The sequence below is a fragment of the Citrus sinensis genome, chromosome 3 (genome assembly GCF_022201045.2).
Source record: "Citrus sinensis cultivar Valencia sweet orange chromosome 3, DVS_A1.0, whole genome shotgun sequence".
In the NCBI taxonomy this organism is placed as follows: domain Eukaryota; kingdom Viridiplantae; phylum Streptophyta; class Magnoliopsida; order Sapindales; family Rutaceae; genus Citrus; species Citrus sinensis.
The window spans coordinates 38,765,895-38,782,548 of record NC_068558.1 but is presented as its reverse complement, the minus strand read 5'-3'; the positions used below and the strand labels follow the sequence as shown (position 1 = coordinate 38,782,548).

The following is a 16,654-nucleotide window of genomic DNA, read 5'->3' as shown; positions in this document are numbered from 1 at the left end:
GAATCACTATTCTGTCACAAAACAAATCTCACAATTTGAAAATCGTCAAATCATCATAAAATTAATAAAAATTTAAAAAAATTAACCATCGTTCTCACTTTAAGAACCGCTGTTCTATCACAGAATAAAATACTATTATTGAGATGATAGACTCATCCTTAGATTCTCGTAATAAGTTAATATATAGTCATAATCGAAAATCAAAGGCGTCGACAATTAAAACAATTCCAGCCGGAGACTGATTTTTCATAATTGGTATTTTCAAAAACTACTATATGATTGAGAGGTATTGTGTACAAACAATTCGGTCCAGTTGTCATCCTTCTTGGCTTTTTCCGTCGAGCGTCCAAATTGGGATGGGCCACCCAACTCCCAAGTGGCCTTTCTTTCTCCTGCCTTGTGGCAGACAATGTTAACTTACAGATTTTATATTAGCGTCTGATCGTGAATTTTTTTCGTGCCTTGTGTTTTGACTTCACGTACCTGTCTTCAGAGTTGGTGGCGGCGGCTCTACTACTTCTGTAGTTTTAGCATATAATCTTTCAAATTAACATTTTTATTCTTTGCAAATTTTTGTGAATATTTTATATTATAATAAAATATTATTTTATTCGTATTCATTGTCTTTGAGATGTTTATTGTTTATTTAACATATAAAAATTGTAGGAGCACAAATATAACAATATTAGATTAGATTTCAGATTAAATCGGTTAAGAATAAAAAAAAAGTTGTAAAATGAGAACAATAATATCATAGATCACAATAATTGAGTTTTACCTTCAGTTATAATATTATTTGTTACTCATATATTGAATGATGAATATAAAATTATTCATTATTATATTTTATCATCTAATAAATAAATATCGCATCGAATGAGACTAGACCATTACTTTTTTTTAAATAAAAAAAAAACAACGATTGGCATAAAATTAAAGGTCTTGGCTCATTAATTGATGCTCCTTTGGAAAAGAGAAACACATATACTTAATTATAAATTTATGAAATTAAAAAATAAAAATAAAAGAGTTGGACTATTGGCACCCCTTGATTAATCTCATAAAACTCATGTTATACTACAATTACTTTTAAGGACAAATTTAATTAGAATTAAACCATTTATATTTTCTCTCTCTCCTCATTTTTATTTTGCTTACACAATATAAACTTTTTTATTATCGTTAAAATAATTTGAATTTAAGAAGTAATCCTCTAAGACAAAACAAAATTCTTGTAATAAACATAACAACTTAATTAAGATATAACACAAAGGAAAAATAAATTAAATAAATTGTTATCCCATTGCAACTAATTTTTTAAAGATTCTCAAACTAATAGCTAAACTCAATGAACCCAAAATTTATAGGTAGAATAAAATTGTATTAAACCCATAAAATATTCATTATTTTCTAAGTATAATGTTTTTCTTACTTTTTCTTTTAGATTTTTTTTAGAAATTAAATAATAATAAAAATTTGAAGAGAAGAATATAGATATTAAGATTGAAAGAGTGAGAAAATTATTAGCAATAAAAAAATTTATAAATGAAAAAAGTGTTGATTAAAAAAGAATATTTTTAGTATTAAATGAAATATAATTAAAAAAAGAATTTTAATAGAATTCTGGAGGGTGCTAATAGTCCGACTCAAAATATAAAAGCACAAGAAGGTAAACCGGCTGGCGGCTCAGGCCGAGTAAAGACCGCCAAAACACAAACCCTAGCATTTAAACCTAAGCTTGACAGCAAGCATGAGCCAATAGAAAATGGGAAGTCTAGACGCAGAGAAGCTCTCAAAGAAGAAAGCCTCTCTCAAAGCTAAGCCGAAGTCCGTCGCTCCCAAAGCAGCCGCCATCCCGACCAAGTACAAGAAAAAGAAGGGGCAGAAGAATACTACCAGGAAAGCCAAAAATGAAAACGGCAACGACGAGGTACAAGCACCATCTGCATCGGCATCGGCATCGGCATCGGCATCGGAGCAGCTCAGCTTCTTTCTAAACGAGTTTCAGTCAGCCAATGGCATTCAGCTCTCTTCCCTCGAGTTAGAATCAATTAAAGGTCGTATCTCTACTCTATTTACTCCTTTACGATAGTGGTTTCGATGATGTCACGGTGAGGGCCATAATGTAAAAGCCATAGACTTGTGTAGGCTATAACATAAAACCTGCAAAAAATAACGGGCCAATAGTAAAATATGCATATGAATAATTAAATTTTCAATTCAGTCCCTTATTTTTTTTTTCTTTTTTTGGTAATTGTTGTCCGTTAAATTGTGCAGAGTCGTGCATTCTGGAACTGTCTAGAAGCTTGGATCAAGATTCAAAGTCACTGGGGATGCATATGAAGGCAGCTTTTGGGTCATTATGGAAAGAAGTGCTAACTGAAGGACAGCTATTGGAAGGGAAAATTGATCCAGGGTCTCCGGCAGTTCTCATTATTAGCTCCTCTGCCTTGAGATCTATAGAGCTTTTAAAGTATATCTTTTTTTGTTTTTTCATTTGAAATATACTTTAACATAGCAAAGTAGAATATTAACTAGTGGCTGACACAGTATGATTGCATATTATAAGACATCTTGATTCGCATGTTACTATAAATTTTGTTTGTAATGCTACTCACGCTTTTGCTTTTAACATTTTTTGTGCTACTCTAGGGGTTTGCGCTCGCTGACTAAGGAGTGCCATGCTGTGAAGCTATTCTCAAAGCACATGAAAGTTGAAGAGCAGGTTTTTATCCCTCTTTTCACTAAATTTCTAAGTTTTTTTTTTTAATTTTAAATTATTATTAGAGTAATGCAATTTCTACTTATACAAAGCCAGATGCATGAATTTAACCCATGTGTGATTAATACAAAACCTGCCAATGATGTCAACGAATTATGATCTTTGATTATTAGACTATTTAGATTGGTGAATCTGAAGAATGTGTTAGATCATATTTGTAATGGAAATCTAGATAGAACAAACAGGTTTGTAAGTTAATGAGTGGTTACACTCAGATCCATTTTTTTTCCTTATTCCTTTTTTTTTTTTTTTGGGGGTCATCTCCTGTTAGTTTGTTATGTAGATATTATGCATCTTATATTTTCCTGTCTTGTATTGGTTGTTAGCTCACAAGGAAGAGTTGAGATGAATTACATTGGTGTAAGTGTCCTTATTTGTTGCATGTGTCGATAAGTGTTGTTGGATCCTTTTTTTTTTTTTTAATCTCACTGTTGAAGTAACCTTCAAACACTTGCAATGCTCCAAAGTATGTACTTCGCTTGTTATGAAGTTTAAATTTGGGGAGCTTTTGATGGAAGTCTTTAATCTGTGATAAACTTGTATAAGTTTGGGACAGTGACAGTTTTGCTTATATTGTAGGATTTAGTGCTTAAACTTCTATAAGTTGTTAAGTGGGCCTTCATTAAATAAATGGTTTAAATGTCAAAATAATAAAACTTAATTCATATAGCTTTCATTTTGTGAAATTTTGCTTAGTGACATTGCTTGTTGTTGTCAGCCTTCGTGTTGTCCTGGAATCAATGACTTCAGACATCGCAGGCCAAGTGGTAGATTCCTTTTGCTGTTACAGAGCCTCTTCATTCCATCTTTCTGTCCTTGTCTACCAATTTGAAATTATTTTCTTGCATTGTTCTTTCATGTCAAGCTTGGGAAATGATGATACAACACTATCACAAAAGGAAACAACGGTGCTGAATATATATTATTTGCACGTCAGTCTGATCCCAAACTCTCAAATGACCATAGTTATCTTCTAACCATCTTGCAAAAATTTAGTTTCTTACACTGTTCTTTATTGTCATGCTTGGGCAGTGATGATACAAACATATTATCATAAGGTGGCAATGGTGTTGAATTTATACTATTTACACACCTGTCTGATGATCCCTATCTCTCAGTGATTGTGGTTGTCTTCTAACCATCAGGCATAGATTATTTTCTCACTTTGTTCTTTCACGTCAAGCTTGGGAAATGATGATACAAACATATTATTTAAGCTAGCAGCGGTGTTGAATGTATATTATTTGCACGTCAGTCTGATCCCAACTCTGAAAGATTGTGGTTTTCTAAAGCATATAACGAAAATTGAAGCTTTTTGTTATTTTCTTTCTAAAGGAGGATTTTTCATTTTTCTCTCTTTTGTTTATCAAGAGTATCTATGTTTCTTTTTTGTGAATCCTTGTCCATTTTTGTACTGTTCAATTTTTGTTATTAATTGACATTTCAGATGGGGCATGTGAAGAAAATGATTAGTCTTGAAAATCTTTTATAACGAAAGCCTATACGAAGGCAACAAGATGAAATCTGTTCCATAAACTATCTATGCCTTTTCTTTAATACCCAATTGTAATGTCACTTATTTCATTTTTTCCCCCTTCGACAAACTGTTTGATATTGTCTCTCGAAGGCCATTTTCTATTTCGGGAAACAAAATGGTAAAAACATGTTCAGTAAATTGTTTTGTGAAGATGATTTGTATGTGTAAGCAATTATTTCACATGAGCTTTTTGACATCTGTCATTTTCTGTGCAAGGGCTATATATTTTTTATGAATTGCTTGTTCCTTGTTCAACATACGGGAGTAAAAGTTATTTTGTTTCATCTTAATAAAACGAGCATAAATTTTGTCATCATGAACTTTATGTCTTGTGGTATCTACTTCTTTTATTAACTGGCTTTGAAATTCAGAATTGGATGATAATTGCAAGATCTGTCAAAAATGTTCTGATAACACGTTGGATGATCATTCATACTTAAATTATAGGACCCAAAAATAATAGTTAAACTGCTAGAGTGCCATGCAATTCCAAATGTCTTGCCTACTTCATCTATTTTCTGTTGTTATTCTTGGATTTATGAAGGTATGCTTATTGTTTATCCTTTATGGCTGATGCAGGTATCCTTGTTAAAGAACCGGGTTAATTTTGCTGGTGGTACACCAAGCAGGTTAGTTATCAACTGTTAAATACATTCAGCACCTTCTAAGGGATGTCAGTTTCTCATTCATGTTAACATTATCCTTTCAAATTTTTTTATTCAAATTTCAAATTTTATCCTGGAAAATATGGGACTGTTTTGGAGAATGTTTTAACCCTTGGGAGTAAGGAAAACTGAGATGCTTAGGAAGTGTATGGTTTTAGCTCAATTGTGGGTTATTTGGAAAGAGAGGAATTGCTCCATTTTTGAAAGGAGTAGAGAGAAACAAGCTAATTGCTTGTGGTAGAAAGCCCATATTTTGTGGGGGTGGCAAATAACCTGATCCGATCTGAAAAAATTCTGGTTTGGGATGCGGATGAACCCCTCAACCAGGAATTTATCCAACCCGATCCTATCCAAAATTCCGATTGGGCTACACAAAATTTTAAAAAAAAATTGTTTGAAATAAAAATGTGAAACCTATAACCACACGCACACACAACACACCACTCATCACACAAACACACAATCATATCCAATCACCACATATACACAACGCACCTCTCACCACACACACACACACAGCCAGTCAGCAGTCACCACACGGCAGCACACACAGCACCGCCATCTGACATGACCCACATGCGCACACAGAGCCAGTCACTGTCTCACGGACGCAAGCTCTGCTGCAGCACCAACCCAGGCTGTCGTGATGCGCTGACATGATCTGCTGCAGCTTGCTCCATTGGCTACCAGGACTGCTGCTGCAGCTTGCTCCACTGAACTCAATCCAAAATTTTTGATCCGATCCGATCCGAATATAATTCGGATTTGATTACAAGTTCAGATTGAGTTCAGATTTTTCCCAACCTGATTAACCCAAAACCTGATTGGATTGATCTGAACCCAAATTTGTCCACCCCTAATATTTTGCATCACTGGATCCCCTAAGGCCGAATTGCCTGAATAGGATTAACAAAATTATTGAAATGGCTAATGTTCTCAAAAATAAAGAATAGTAGAAAGTGATAGAATTAGAAATGAAATGAATTATTGGGTTATTTGTAACACTTTGTTTGATATTCTTTATTGTACTTTGTCTTCACTTTGTTTGATATTCTTTATTGTACTTTGTCTTCACTTTGTTTGATAGCAGTCTTTATGTTTTGTCAATTATGTATTTAAGTTTGTCAACCATCTTGTTAAATGATATGGTTTTTGTTTCTTTCTTATTTCATTTCCAGGATAAAGAAGTTAATCGACATTGAGGCATTGGGGCTTTCAAGGTTATCTGTGATTGTACTTGACATGCACACAGATGTTAAGGGCTATTCCTTGTTTACACTGCCTCAAGTCAGGTCTGATTATGGGTTTACCTGTTTGCATTATTGTTTGTCTGTTGGTAGTTCTTTTATCTTGCCTTTGTTTTAATTATTTTTCATGTTCTATATTGTAAACTGTAAACACTTATTTTGCGTAATTCGTAACAGCTTTTTGCAAGGTTTATGTTTTACTAAATTCACCAAGGAATTTTAAGTTCTTTCTGTGAATGCACAACAAATTTTAAGAATTGAGAATGAGATTCTTGTCGTTTGAAAGGTAGTGAAAACTTAGGTACTAAGGTTCCATTGTATGAGAAAATATGCATTTATAAATTTAGAAGTGTACATCTCTTATCAATATGACTTTTGCATATATTGTAGTTTTTCAAGGGTGTGCTGTTTTCAACTTATTATTAATTTTACATTCAACTTTTTTTTGGCAGAGATGAATTTTGGGACTTGTACAAAACCTACTTTCACCATCGGCTGCTGCAACGTGATCTACGAATATCTCTATATGGTCCAATTCCGAATGGTAATGAGTTTAAGGGTAGGAGGAAAAATCTTGAGGAATAAAATTTTGTTGGTTTAATGTAAATTTTGTTTGATGCTTATCTTTCAATCAATTTAAAAATTTTCCAGGGGCTACTTTTGTCACAATCCATGTGAAACTTCTCCATTAGCTAACTGTTAGGCCCCATGACATCTAGTTTTCCCCATTGGAGAAGGAAGACTCGGTCAATTATGGTCGTACTACATTAATGTCGCATTACATTATTATCACACGAGCAATAGGTTGGTGCCAAAAAAAATAAAAGGGACCACAATGAGCTTGGCTTTAGTTCCTATTTGTCAGCTTCAATTCATCGGTCTTTATGGTCTTGGAATGTTAATCCTTAATAGAGGGGGTATATTTTAGATTAAGTGATGTGGCTTTTAATTTCTAGGTCTAGGGTTGGTTCATAAATATGAGCTTACGGAGTAAAATTTTGATGTGTTCCAAAACTCTAGCTTGGCTTTAGCACCTATTTTGAAGCTTGATGTGAGTTAGTTTTGCTGGAGAATAATACTATACTTTAAGCTATCTTGCTTGGCTTTAGCACCTCTTAGTTTTTCTCTAGAATAGTACTATGCTTTCCGGCAAGCTCCTGTTGCTTGAAGACTTTAGTTTAAATTTTGATATGACTCTTATCAAGGTTGTTCATATTTACACACGCACACACAGGCACAAGCATACGCACATGCACACACATGCATATATATGTTTTAAAGGAAGATGAGCTTTAATTGGTGATTATTTTGGAATTCGAAGGGCTGTGCAAGTAAAAGGTAATTTTCAAAATTCATTATATGAGTGTGCAAAATAATAGATAAAATTCATAACTCAGCAAATAAGTGTGCATAGTGAAATGGGGAAATTTACACCAATAACCATAAAAGTTTTTGCTTTTTCCATCTTAACCCCCCAAACAAATTTCTATCAACATTAGCCATAAAAAAACCTTTGAGACCAAAATACCCCTCTCATCTCTCCCCCAACAATCTCTCTTTCATTCATCTCTCCCAAATTGAAGAAAGTCCCATAGTCGGCAGCAACATCAACCCTCGTCGGCGGTGGCTCCATCACTTATCGGCGTCCGATCTATCATCTACAGCCTTCAACAAAACTTAGGTTACCCGTTTTATTTATATTTCATTAATTTAAAATGAAGTTTTAGAATAATAGTGGTTGTAGTTTGAGAATAATGGTGGTGGTGGTGGTAGCGGTGGTGGTGTTTGTGGTGGTTGTTTTGGGAGTGTAGAACTGCTGCCCAGCGAAGGGCACTAAAGCGCGTGCCCGTGCTGTTGCACCAGTTTTAGTGCGACAGCACGCCTGTCGCACCAATTTTTGGTGCCACAAATTGGCTGTCGCACCAAATTACAGTGGGTTTAATATTTTTTTTTCCGTCAAGTCAATTTATTTTATTTTTGTTGTAAATGCAATGTAATAATGTTATAAATATTACAGATGCATGTTGAAATCATAATCATCGGATATCGAAATAGGCAGGATGTATTTTCATTATGTTGATCACTTTTCGGGTCGAACTTCGAGCATGTGTAATTTATCTTCGGTCGTAAAAGCCATTGAAGAAAATTAACAAAGCGGCAGTTGAATCTGTTCAAAAAAGAAATATTTGGGCATTTTTTGGAGTGTCGAAATTTTTCATTTAGTGGGGTAATTTTGCACAATCTTTTATTGTGACAAGTGGTCCATAAAGAAGATAGTCGTGAAAATCAGTTATGGTTTTAAATTCGTGAGCATTTAATTCGCTTGCCAATTGTAGAATGATGCCTGATTATTAGATTTTCATATGGTGTTGATACCGAATTAAGAAATAACAAAACGGTGCATAGGCTACGGAATATGTATTTTGGTGATGTGCATCGCAAGATCAATCTTAAGGAATTCGATGCATTATTTAAGAAGTTGAAATTCGAGGAAATGGACGATACGGACGCATTAAAGATTGCGATATTTTATTTTGCGAACAGAGTACTGAATGCAAGAAAAAATTACTTTCAAATCAATTTCGATTGGCTTAACGAAGTAGATGATATAGAGTACTTCCGAAATCATCCATGAGGTCTTTTGTCGTGGGAAATGATATACGAGAGTGTTGACGATGCATTGTTCGAGAAAGACGAGAAATTTAAGACGACTCGGTTGAAAAATTCAAATCATAACATTGAAAAGTATAATGTTTACAGCTTTATGTCTGGGGTTCAGGTGCGTTGTTTTTTTTATTTATTAATAAGTTTTATATTATTAAATATTTGATAGTTGTTTTAATAGGTTTTTCACTTTGGTTGTTGCAGGTTTGGATTTACGAAGCGATCGGAGGATTGCCGTCAACATGGGTCGTGAAAACGAAGAACGCATCGTGCAATGGAAGCCCATACCGTCGTATTTTTATAACAACCCTTACATGATTCCTCCACTCAAGCGAGGAAAGAACGTCCGGCCTTAACGTCGACCCCAAGTCATGGACCATGTTCGTTATATAAACGTTACAATCAATGACGACGGTATGTACGCGCAACCGAACTTATTAACGCATGGAGGCACCTCAGTGAACACCTGCACGCTCTCTCTACTAACATCCCCGTGGAAACTATACAATGACGTGGGCGTATAAAAATTTTGATTGCCCACGTCAGTATACACTCTATAGTCATCCGGGGCCTGTCCATTCACCAAGATGAACATATTAAACAACTATCAAATTAAAAGTTAAATGAACATAATTATTAAATTTAATTTGCTCACCGCATATGAGCGTCCAGTAGGAGAATTCTTATTTGGACGTTTAGAAAATGTGTCGATAAATCCAATCACGGTTTTTTTAAAATCTTTTAATTCTGACTTTATCATAAACGTTACGATCAATCTTATCCAGCCGTCGTTGCATGTAATCATTAAACTGTTTTGTCCTCGACTATTACAAAAGAAAATAAGTAAAATTTTAGAATAACAGTAAAACAATAATCATTTATAAAGGAAGAATATCGTATATTATTTATAACTTCAGAATCATGTGCGTCATCAGAGTTGTCTGTCTTTTCTTGGTGGTCATCAACAGTCACTTCATCTTCAGAAGTGTCAAGACGCTGCTCTGGTGTTGGGTTTGGTATGTCGTCATGCTCGTCTGATTGCCTTGTAATGGACGGCATCGCGTTGATTGAGGGTTGATGCTGTATAAAGTATCATTTAAAATTAGTAAATGAAAAGTCAAAAATTTTGATTAAAAAATTTATAGTACTTAGAGGATACCGACCTTATGAACCCAGTCTGGAATGCTTGGCATGTAATCCTTCACAGTGAGTCAATATTTTCTGCTACTCCTTTGAATTCGGCTCAAGGGTTTATAAAACGTCCTCATGCCATAAATTCAATTCAAAATTTTAAGTATACATAACTTAAATTTAGTAAAGTTAAAAAAATAACTAATACATATTACTTACAAGACGAGATTCGTCGTTGAAGAACAAATAAACCTCAGCAAAGTTGATTACATACGACGGTATGGGCTTCCATTGCACGATGCGGGGAATCGCCTTTTTCGTTTTCACGACCCATGTTGACGGCAAACCTCTAATCGCTTCGTAAATCCAAGTCTGCAACAACCAAAGTGAAAAACTTATTAAAACAACTATCAAATATTTAATACTATAAAACTTATTAATAAAAAAAAAAACAACGCACTTGAACCCCGGATGTAAAGCTGTAAACATTGCATTTTTCAATGTTATGATTTGGGTTTTTCAACCGAGTCGTTTTAAATTTCTCGTTTTTCTCGAACAGTGCATCGTCAACACTCTCGTATATCATTTCCCACTACAAAAGACTCCATGGACGGTTTTGGAAGTACTCTATATCATCTACTTCGTTAAGCAAATCGAAATTGATTTGACAGTGATTTTTTCTTGCATTTAGTACTCTATCCGCAGAATAAAAGAGTGCAATCTTTAATTTGTTCATATCGTCCATTTCCTCGAATTTCAACTTCTTAAATAATGCATCGAATTCTTTAAGATTGATTTTGCGATGCACACCACCAAAATACTTATTCCGTAGCCTATGCACTGTTTTGTTATTTCTTAGTTTGGTATCAACACCATATGAAAGTCTAGTAACCATGCACCATTCTACAATTGACAAGCGAATCAAATGCTCACCAATTTGAAACCATAACTAATCCTCACGGTTATCTTCTTCATGGGCCACTTGCCTCAGTAAAAGATTGTGCAAAATTACCCTACTAAATGAAAAGCTTCGACACTCCAAAAAATGCCCAAATATATCCTTCTTCAACAGATTCAACTGCCACTTTGTTAATTTTTCCTCGATGGCTTTTACGACCGAAGATAAATTACACATGCTCGAAATTCGACCCGAAAAGTGATCGGCATAACGAAAATACATCCTACCTACTTCGATATCCGATGATTCTGATTTCACCATGTATCTGTAATATTTATAACATTATTGCATTGCATTTACAACAAAAATAAAATAAATTGACTTGACGGAAAAAAAAAATATTAAACCCACTGTAATTTGGTGCGACAGCATAGGCGTGCGCACTCTAGCGCCCTTCGCTGGGCAGCGGTTCTACACTCCCAAAACAACAACAAACACCACCACCACCATTATTCTCAAACTACAACCACTATTATTCTAAACGTTCATTTTAAATTAATGAAATATAAATAAAATGGCTAACCTAGGTTTTGTTGAAGGCTGTAGATGGTAGATCGGACGCCGATGAGGGATGGAGCCACCGCCGATGCCGACGAGGGTTGATGTTGCCGCCGACTATGGGAGTTTCTTTGGTTTGGGAGAGATGAGTGAAATAGAGATTGTTGGGGAGAGATGAGAGAGGGGTATTTTGGTCTCAAATATTTTTTTGTGGCTAATATTGATAGAAATTTATTTGGGGGGTTAAGATGGAAAAAGCAAAAATTTTTATGGTTATTGGTGTAAATTTCCCAGTGAAATGCTCTTGAAGAGTTTTTTTTTAAGGTGCAAATAGCGCAAAATAGATAAATGCTTTTATTTTTATTTATAATTTTTTTGTTCACGGGAAAGATATGTGTAAAACACTTGAAAAGAATACAGATAAAATGATTCCTCAGAAGCACTTCAATTCTTAGTGTGTTAAAAAAAACTCTTCGCAATCTCTCCATCAATAAGCAATTAGAATACTTGAGATTTAAAAAAAAATGTTTAAGTTTAATTTAACCAGTACATAATTTCCTTTTTGTTAATTTCAGTGTTATATATCTCTGTCTCTCATACAAGGTCTTCAATTTGGCATTCCCACAAATTTTATGTTAGATTTCCCCCTCTTTTGTTGTATATTTTCAAGTTTTTTTTAATCGTTTTTTTTTTTGGGGTTTTGGTTGTTTGTATAACAATGATAAATATATATAAAATATATATATATATATATATAAAATATATATATATATATTTCCTTCTGGTATCAGAGCCAAGGGGAGGATAGTGTAAAGCAGTTTATAGTTCTGTGTTTAAAGACTTGTGTTTTATTTTGAAGTTTTGTTGTGTGGTGAATCCTTACTGGTAGTAAGTCCCGCCATAGGATAAAGACATCCGTTTAGGGCTGTAAAACCATACCTGTAGCCATTCTGACAAGACCATAGATAGACCATAGGTTTCTATTCATGGATCCTATACACTGTAGAACATCATCCTTTTCTAGCTCTTCTTCCGGGAAGACTAGTGAGTCAAAGCATGTAGTGAGTTCAGAAGAATTCTTTATTGAGAACTTTGATAAAGCAATTGATTGTTGGGAACTTCCAAAAATTTCTAAAGAAAAGATTTACAAGACAAAAAAGCTTGATTTTTTAAAGAGTGATTATATTATAAAGACTGAAGAACGTGACATAACCCTTTCAAATCCTTTTGAAACAATTCAATTGTTTTCTGAGCATTCTTTAAAGAAATTAAAAGAAAAGAATTTCAATTATGTTCACATCGGTCTTATTCAGGTCGGAATAAAACCCTTAACCAAAGAAGGCTTGGACACTTCTATCCTTGCTGTCCTAAGAGATGGGCGATTCATCTCTTTTGATGATTCCTTGCTAAGTAGCATCGAATCCAGTCTGTGTAAAGGTCCAATTTCATTTGATTGTTATCCAAACATAACAATTTCACTTAAAGACAAAAATATTTTGAAAAGCATGATTTTACAAATCAAAACCCACAATTATAATATGATTGAGGGTTCCATCCCAGTTGCCTTAATTTTTAAAATCTCGTATAAGGCAATGATCACTGCATTCAGTACACAACATAAATTCCAGTCAAAGAGAGATGAGACTCTTCTCTTGCAGACTGATTTGTCTAGAGCCAACACTGTAATTCCAAAACCTATTCAATGGAAAGATGTCCATCTTCCAGAAGAATGGATTCTTGAAGGAGCCGCTCCACCAGCGATTCCAAAACAACTTGAGCCTAATACAGAGTTGCAAAATGTGACTCAATATTCCGATGGCAAAGTCAAACTGTCTTTCAGAAGATCTACCTCATCCAGATTTTCTGACAAAGCTTCGTGCTCAAGCATTCCTTCATTAGAAAGGAAATTTACAAAAGTACCCTCTGTTATAAATCTTCCTTTTCAAAGTCAACCTAGGTTTTCAACTTCTGATATACCTAGCACTTCTATACGATCAGTCGATTACACCACTAGTGTTCCACATCCAATCTATACTAGTAGTCAACATATTCAAAGTCAGGAAGAGAAGGAACCTTCTCCTCCAACATCCCCTACATTTTCTGCAGTCACAGAAAATGTCATTAATGTCATCGAAAAAGAATTTGAATTGGATAAAACTCTTTTACATAATGATTTTTATTCTGATTTAAACAAAGAAAAAAGACTTTGGTTTTTCAAACACTTTTTAAACCAAAGAAAAGAAATCCAACAATTTTATTATAAATTTGTGAATCTTCATAAAGTTCATATATTGTTTTTTGATTGGTTCGAAATATATTCTTCTGATAACAACATCGCTTACCCCTTCAAAGAGTCAAACCCTATTACTATTAGGAAAAAGACCACTGAATGGAAACTCTCCGATAGTAATAGAACTGTCGATTCTGAGCATCCACCCCTCCGGAGTGTAACCGTTGACCACGGCGAACCTCCTATAGAAATTAGAGCTTCACCTTACAAAATCCCCAAACCAAATGATACTGATAGTAATTTAAGTAGTATTATCCAGCAGAATAATTTCTGCAGTACTAACTTAAATACTATAGGAAAACAGTTGACTAGAATAGAAAACCAATTTCAACAGTCAACCATATCTATTTCTCCTAGTCAAAAGCCTATACCTTCAAAATCAGATTCTGATAAAAAGCTTAAGGAACCTATTTTCAAACCCTTCCAGGTTTCGAAAACTAGCCAAAAGCTTGCCCATGAATCAAAATCGGATTTTGCAAAAGCCATCAGAGAACAACTAGATAGGATAGAAGCTGCTTCTTCCTCATCTAGCAAAGTTCAGATTGCCCTTGATACTCCTCAATCTAGCAAGATTGGAGTATTAGAAAAAGATGACCAAACTTCTATTGCCTCTTCTGACTTAGAAGCCTTTATTGATGAACCAATTTCTAAAGCCAATAAAATCCATTGGGAACTTGCTATCCCTACTTCTAAATCTCCACCTGATTTAACTATAGACAACAGGCCTAGTGCATTAAATCAAGCTCGTTATAATGCATCCTCTGTCTATGAGTGGAATATAGATGGAATGTCTGAATACAACATTCTAGGTGTATTGCAGCAAATGACCATGGCAGCCAATGCCTATAAAACCCAATCAGGAACTTCTGACAAAGCCATTGCAGAAATCCTAATTGCCGGTTTTACTGGTCAACTCAAAGGATGGTGGGATCATCTTCTCACTAAATTGCAGCAATTAGACATCTTTAATGCCATCCAAACTGATGAGAATGGTGCTCCCATTCTTGATGAGTTTAATAACCCTATTCAGGATGCAGTTGCTACCCTGATTTTAACCATTTCCCTTCACTTCATAGGTGACCCTTCTCACCTTAGAGACAAAAACGCCGAGTTACTACACAACTTAAGATGTAGGAAACTCAGTGATTTCCAAGAATACAAAACCACTTTCTTTACTAGACTCTTCCTTAGGGATGATGCAAATCATGTAACTTGGAAGGAAAAATTCCTTGCAGGTTTACCTACCCTATTGGGAGAAAAGGTTAGAAATTCCATCAAAGCTCTCTATGACAATCGTATTCCTTATGACGAGCTCACTTATGGTGAACTAGTCAGTTTTGTCAATAAAGAAGGTTTAAAGATCTGTCAAGATTTGAAATTACAGAAACGTCTGAAGCAGGAGCTTAGGAGATCTAAGCAAGAATTAGGCGGTTTTTGTAAACAATTCAATTATGACCCCTTTAAAGCTTCTACTTCCAAAGATTGTAATGGTAAGTGTTCTACAAAACCTTACAAGAAATATTACAAATCTAAAAACCATAGGAAACCCTTTCACGAGTTTAGAAAACTTCCTTATAAGAAACCCTCGAGGCCTTATAAGAAACATAGTTTCTCTAAAAAGAAAGAGTTTAAAGCCAAACCTAAAACCCCATTCAACTTCAAAGATGCCACTTGTTTCAAATGTGGTATGAAAGGTCATACTGCAAAGTTTTGCAGAATGAACAAGAGACTCCAAGAGCTTGACCTCAATGAGGACATCCTTTCCAAAATAGCCCCCCTCCTTATAGAGTCCTCAGACTCTGAGTCTTCCATGTCGGGAGATAATGACCCCCTCCAAGTTGATGAGTTATTTGATTCAGACACCTCTGCATCTAGCAGCAGCAATTCTGATTCGAATTCCTATTTAAAGAAAATCAATGTTTTGACTAAAGACCAAGAAATTTTTCTTGAACTTGTAAAGCATATTTCAGATCCAAATCTTCAAAAAGAATATCTTGATAAACTTTTGAAAACCATGGATTCTGACAAAGCCGGAACCTCAACTGAGATTTCTAAGGTTCCAATTATTAAGAAGAATTCTTATGATCTTACTCAAATTTTGGATAAAAAGAAAACAAATAAGGCAGTTCCTAATATCCAAGATCTTCAGAAAGAGATAAAAGAAATCAAATGTGAAATCAGAGATTTAAAAGAAAAACAAAAAAGTGATTCTGAGACTATCCAACTTCTTTTACAAAAACAATTGCAAGATAATTCAGACAATGAATCCAATCCTGATGATGGTGAGGATATTAAAGTAGAAAACATAGAGTCTGTGCCCAATGATTTTCTATTTGTTTTAAAGCAAATCACCACAAGAAAGTATTTGATTAAAGTCACTCTCATCTTTTCTGATGATTTTGCTATGGACGCCACTGCCCTTTTTGACACTGGCGCTGATTTAAATTGCATCAGGGAAGATATCGTCCCCAAAAGATTTCATGAAAAAACAAAAGAAAGACTTTCTGCCGCTAATAATTCAAAATTGAATGTTAGTTCCAAAGTTGAAGCCTCGATTTATAATAATAAAATTGAATTTAAAACTTCTTTTGTTCTTACAAATGATATACACCATGCTATCATTTTAGGAACCCCTTTTATAAATCTTATAACCCCGTATGCTGTCAATTATGATGGTATATATTTCAAAGCAAAATCCAAAGACCTTGTTTTCTCGTTTATTGAAAAACCCAAAACAAGGAATTTGAATATTGTCAAAGCTTGTTCTGTTTACCAAAACAAGATTAATGCCATTCTTAAGTCCAAACAGGATGATTTATTTTGCTTACAAAAAGATTTAAATTTCCAAAGAATTGAGAATCAACTTCAAAATGATTCTATAC

At 34.4% G+C, this 16,654-nt stretch overlaps 1 protein-coding gene and 2 non-coding genes across 6 annotated transcripts; all 3 read left to right on the top strand.

Annotated features, from left to right (window-relative positions):
* The first annotated feature begins 1,664 nt into the window (after positions 1–1,664).
* Positions 1,665–11,881, top strand: LOC102627760 (uncharacterized). 4 transcript variants are annotated; one of them, XM_025099095.2, is made up of 7 exons: positions 1,665–2,057; positions 2,278–2,473; positions 2,653–2,725; positions 4,899–4,948; positions 6,163–6,276; positions 6,684–6,775; positions 9,100–10,481. In XM_025099095.2, the coding sequence occupies exons 1-7, from the start codon at positions 1,766–1,768 to the stop codon at positions 9,249–9,251; spliced, it is 969 nt and encodes a 322-aa protein (XP_024954863.2). In that variant the 5' UTR covers positions 1,665–1,765; the 3' UTR covers positions 9,252–10,481. The 4 variants fall into 4 exon arrangements, with proteins under 4 accessions (XP_024954863.2, XP_024954859.2, XP_024954861.2 ...); XM_025099091.2 differs by lacking the exon at positions 9,100–10,481 and adding an exon at positions 11,531–11,881 and having other exon boundaries at positions 1,666–2,057; XM_025099093.2 differs by lacking the exon at positions 9,100–10,481 and adding an exon at positions 6,883–7,339 and having other exon boundaries at positions 1,667–2,057.
* On the top strand, positions 3,648–3,731 carry LOC112498435 (small nucleolar RNA Z122). The gene has a single exon (XR_003065751.1). It is a non-coding gene; the product is annotated as a small nucleolar RNA Z122 (small nucleolar RNA).
* Positions 3,966–4,049, top strand: LOC112498438 (small nucleolar RNA Z122). The gene has a single exon (XR_003065754.2). It is a non-coding gene; the product is annotated as a small nucleolar RNA Z122 (small nucleolar RNA).
* Positions 11,882–16,654: the final 4,773 nt, after the last annotated feature.